The sequence below is a fragment of the Arachis hypogaea genome, chromosome 16, assembly GCF_003086295.3.
Source record: "Arachis hypogaea cultivar Tifrunner chromosome 16, arahy.Tifrunner.gnm2.J5K5, whole genome shotgun sequence".
Classification (NCBI taxonomy): domain Eukaryota; kingdom Viridiplantae; phylum Streptophyta; class Magnoliopsida; order Fabales; family Fabaceae; genus Arachis; species Arachis hypogaea.
In genome coordinates, this window is record NC_092051.1 from 26,596,226 (window position 1) to 26,601,879 (window position 5,654).

At 28.4% G+C, this 5,654-nt stretch overlaps 1 protein-coding gene across 1 annotated transcript; it reads left to right on the forward strand.

Annotated features, from left to right (window-relative positions):
- Positions 1 to 290: 290 nt before the first annotated feature.
- On the forward strand, positions 291 to 794 carry LOC140180070 (uncharacterized). The gene has a single exon (XM_072220465.1). It carries the CDS (start codon positions 291 to 293, stop codon positions 792 to 794), a length of 504 nt encoding a protein of 167 aa, XP_072076566.1.
- The last annotated feature ends 4,860 nt before the right edge of the window (positions 795 to 5,654 follow it).

A 5,654-nucleotide genomic window follows, 5' to 3' on the forward strand; every position in this document is an offset into this window, starting at 1 on the left:
TTTTATTAATAATATTAATAGTTTTATTTTGGAATTACTTATTAAATATGTCATAAAACCACCACGTGCTTTTGCTAGGACTAAACATGACTGATGAAGAATTGAAAAACCTCTGCCTTATTGAGATTGAGAAGATGCTCAACAGCAATGCGAAATCTTTAAGAGACTATCAATCAATGCCATATCCTGAGATATCTGATATTCGGCATTTTTAGAATAAGCTAATAGAGAAGGAGTTAGCATATGACACAAATGAGTTGACTCATACAAACTTATATAAGAAACAAAAGATGACTCATGAGCAAAGGTTAGTATTCGATGAGATACTCAATGCTGTTATTACAGACTTTGGTGGTTTTTACTTCGCTTATGAGCATGGTGGGTGTGGTAAGACATTTATTTGGAATGGACTTTCTTCTGCTATTCGGTCTAGAGGAAAGATTGTTTTAAATGTCGTATCCAGTGAAATTGCGTCTTTACTCCTACCTGGTGGCAGAACGGCTCATTATAGATTTTCAATACCCATTACAATTACTGATGAATCTACTTGCAACATCAAGCATGGCAGTTTGAAGGCTGAACTGCTCATCCAAAGTAGCTTAATAATTTGGGATGAAGCTCCAATGCTCAATAAAATGGGCTTTGAAGCACTTAATCGGACTCTCAGAGATCTTATGTCAGTTACCGATCAACATAAGACACATCAACCATTTGGTGGTAAGGTTGTTATTCTAGAAGGTGATTTCAGACAGATACTTCCGGTGTTCCGAAAGGGAGTAGACACGATATATTGACATCAGCTATTAACTCATCCCATCTGTGGTCGTTTTGTAAGGTTCTAAAACTGCACACGAACATGAGGCTTCTAATGTCTTTTTCAGATCAAGATGAAGGTGAAATGAAGAGATTTGCTAATTGGATACTTGATGTTGGAAATGGAAATATTAGTTCTGTTGTTGGTGATGAATCAGAAATTGAAATTCCAGATGATCTATTGATTACAACTACTGATGACCCTCTCTCTCATTTGGTAGACTTTGCATATCCAAATTTGTTGCAAAACATGTCAGATTACAGGTATTTTCAGAGTAGAGCAATTCTTGCACCCATGCTTGAGAGTGTCGAGAAGATAAATGATTTTGTCTTGACAATCTTTCCAGGGATGAAAAATGAGTATTTGAGTTCTGACACAACATGTCAAGCTGATGAGAATGAAGATGTATAACAAGAGTGGTTCACACCAGAGTTCCTAAATGACATCAAATGTTCGGGACTACCCAATCACAAGTTGACTTTGAAACCAGGAGTCGCTATAATGCTACTGCAAAACATAGACCAGACTTCAAGTTTATACAACGGGACAAGATTAATAGTTAACGAACTTGACAGCAACAAAATTGGAGCGACGGTAGTGACCGGTAGAAATATTGGAGATAAAGTGTACATTCCAAGAATGAACTTGATCCCTTCAGATTCAGGATTGCCATTTAAGTTCTAACGGAGACAATTTTCATTAACAGTATGCTTTGCAATGACCATTAACAAGAGTCAGGGTCAATCATTATCACATATAGGACTTTACTTGCCAAAATCAGTGTTCATCCATAGACAACTTTATGTTGCTTTGTCAAGAGTTAAGAGTCGCAGTGGCCTCAGGGTTTTAATTCTAGACGAAGACGGCAATCCAAAATCATCAACAACAAATGCCGTGTTCAAAAAAGTTTTTAATAATATTTAGGTAAGAATAATATTATTTTCATTTTAATAGCATGTTTTGATTTACACTTTTGTATAAATATTTACTGTAGATATAACTAATTTATCTAACTCTGTTTTCATATTTGAGATGAAATGTGTAACAAGGAGCACAACATCATATGCCAATTGCTTTTCTAATGAAGTTAGTAAGATACTAGGTTGTCGAAAAATTTTTATTAGCCTTTTGATATAAAATTTAGTGTAAAATTGACATGTTATTATTACAGTTATATATGTTCTTATTTTGTTCATGTCTCCCTCCTTATAGTTCAAGAATATTATAGAGTTCAAACTCTTCTATTTGCTTTTTTTACTTTGAATAATGAATAAAGATAAAACAACATATTCAGTATGTTTATAATATAATGATGATGATCGTGTTATACTAAACTCAAAAAAATTTATGATTATAAAATATTATTTTTAATTTAACATGTCAAATTTAAATATAAGCCCGTGCATCGCACGGGTTTAACACTAGTAGTAATACAAATGGAGAGCTCATATGCTGATGTGGCGCTCATACGTTGAGTCTGAGAGTTTATTTGCTTAGGTGTCGTCAATAGAAATTTTTAGATTTATATTTATAAATTATAAATTATTGTTTGCTTAGATTGTTATTTTCAAATTTTAAATTATTTGTTTGGGTTGTTATACTTAGGTTGTTATTTTTTAAATTTTAAATTATTTTATTTAGGTTGTTATTTTTTTAATTTTTGTAGATTTTTTTCAGTAATACAAATGGGGAGCTCATACGTTGAGTTTAAGAGTTTATTTGCTTAGGTTGTTATTTTCAAATTTTAAATTATTTGTTTGGGTTATTATACTTAGGTTGTTATTTTTTAAATTTTAAATTATTTTATTTAGGTTGTTATTTTTTAAATTTTTGTAGATTTTTTTTTAAATTGTAGCTACATACGTAAATTTAAATATATTTACGTTAATTTAGAATTTTTAAAATTGTTAATATATTTATTTACTTTATCTACAAATTTAATTCAATTTTAAATTAAAGTCAATCAAATTTAAAAATTTTAGTTATGAGTCAACTATAAAGTATAAGTTATGAGATATGTATAGCACCACAATTCAAAGTACATCAACCCCTTTCTTTACATACATCCAAAATCTAAAATTTTTCTACTTATTCCAATGGCTGGTATTCACAAAATTGCAGAAATCAATCCTACAATTGATAATTTGTGTGTACGTATACGAGTGATACGGTTATGGACACTACCAAGTGACGGAAATTCTTCATTGCCATACTTAATTGAGATGGTTTGGCTCGGTTAAGAGGGCTCTTGTGTCTCGATTCGTGAATTTGCTAAAGGAAGAATATCTTACCAAATAAGATATTTTGGTGTTGGACTCAATGAGGGTAACTTCAAGACTACACATCATGAGTACGTGGTTAATTTAAACCAACGTACCGATGTGCACAGACTTCCAGAATCGTCAGGTATCCCATGATATGAATTTAATTTTGTGAGTTTTGACACTCTCAATGCTCTTGGGTACGATTACACCTACTTAGTAGGTAAGTTTATTGTTTTAGAAAAAGTATAATTTTTTTATAAATTTATTTATTTTATTGATAATTTCGGCTATGTTTTTTTTTTTAACAAACTTATTGAGAATAATTTTTTTTATTTTAAATCATTTCAGATGTTGCTGGATATCTTGTTGGAATTGGGAGTGAGAGGACTCTTGAAAAAGATGACAAATCTACCAAGTACACCATTATTAAATTAGAAATTGATGATGGATAATCATATATTTATTTTTATAAATCTAAAAATTTTGATATTCTCATCTTTTTAAATTGCTATTTTAATTTATTTTATTATGATTATTTTTATTAATATTATTAATAGGTAACAAATATTTTTATTCAAAGGCAACGTTTTTGAATCAAAGGCAACGATTTTAAAAAAAAGGCAACGGTTTTTTATTAATAGTATTTAAATTTTTTGAAAAATAAGTTCGGATTGGTTTTGAAAGAAAGTGTTTAAATCTTTTTTTAAAAGAATTTTAATAGAAAGCATTTTTTCCGTAGTTAGTTTTTTATGAGTTTAAAATAAATAATAAACTAATTATTAATTTTTTTAAATTGTGTTTGACGTTTAATTTTATTGTTAATTTTAAAATTTTAAAATATAAATATATATATAATTTGATATTATTTTATTGGTAGTTATTTTTTTAGGTGTAATTATTTTTTGTTTATTTTGTTATAAAAAATATATTTAACATTAAACATTCTATTTGACATAGAAAAATAATGGAGTGTGCACTTTTTGGCAACTCTGCACATGAATTAAATACTTTTTTGGGATCCGGCAATAAAAATGGAGTTGTTGTCGTCTTACAATTTGTTAGAGTTAAGTTATATAACGGTAATATTTATTTATAATTATGTGAATTTTTATATGTGAGCTTTTACTCATTTTTTATGAGTTTTTACTCATTTTGTATTAAATTAAATTTTTCAGAAAAAATTATTTTACAGAATTTTATGTATGGCACAAAGATGCTCTTCAATCTTAAAAAAGCAAATGTCATCTAATTTAAAAATAGGTGGGCATATATATATATATATATATATATTAATTCTTTAGTTTAATATTAATTATGTGTGTTATCTAACGTAATTTTTTTTTTCGCTTTATTTATCTAGCTTTGTAAGATTTGACATAGGGGTAATATCGGTGCAATTCCAAATGAGGATGCGTTCTTAAAAATTTATTAAGGCAAAACCATTGAGCAGTTAAAAGAATTAGATATGGTAATTTTCTTTTCTGTAAAAAAGTTGAGAAAAAAATTAATTTAAATATGTTGTACATTGATTATTTTTGTTTATTCATCTTATTTATTTAGATGTATCTTTTAGATTTAAAAACTCACCAAATTCAAGGAATTTAAATCATTAAGTTTTTTTTTTTTTCAGAATGTTGTTTGTGTTGGCTTGGTTACTATAAGTCATATTATAGATACTCCAGACTGGTAGTACGAGCAATGTGAATGCAACAGGTCCACATATGCTTTTACAAAAACTTTCAAATGTTCAAGTTGTGGTTGTCTCCTTTTATCCATAACTCCAAGATTATTTATTTATTTATTTAATTTAAAGTCTAATCACAATAGATTAGATATTGAATAAGTCTATGTTTAACTTTTTTTATACTTTTTTTTTATTAAGTAAGTACCAAATAAAGCTTGGTGTCATTGATGACTCTAACTGTGCATGTTTCGTAGTCTTTGACAAGGAGGCAAAATAAATTTTGGGAAAGAGCTGTGTAGAGATACTTGATCCACTCCTATTGGTAAATTCTAACCAATATTTATTTCTAAAAACATTAGTGAAGATATTTTTATGGTAATTTTTATATTATTTATTATTAATATATTATGTAATACCCTGCAGAAAGGAGATCTATCGTATACACCTACACTTTTGTTCAACCTAATTGATAAGACCTTCCTCTTCATCGTTGAGGTTCAAATATCTGATAATACATTTTTCACCTTCTTATAAAGTTAAGAAGATAACTGATAATGTGGACCTCAAAAATAAATTCAAAAAGGCTCACCCTATTCAAATTGTGAGTACAGTTATAAGTGTACTTTCTATTAACAATCAGTTTATTTTTCTCTTCCTTGGTCATTAGTAGTATCTAATTTATAAATAATAATTAATAACTAATTATTATTTTAGGATGTTGACTATAGCGGTGGTTTGCTTCCAACTTCAAAGGCATCCTCAATCATTGAAGGGGAGAAAGTAGAAGGTGCTAAGGTATTTGTTCAAAAAATGAACTTTTTGTTTGTTTGTTTTCTCAAAGTTAGATCCTTATTTTATTCAAAAAATATTATTGAGATAAAATCAAAGGTGA

Excerpts from the sequence above, each read along its gene's own strand:
- LOC140180070 (XM_072220465.1), top strand. The coding sequence starts at position 291 with ATGACTCATGAGCAAAGGTTAGTATTCGATGAGATACTCAATGCTGTT.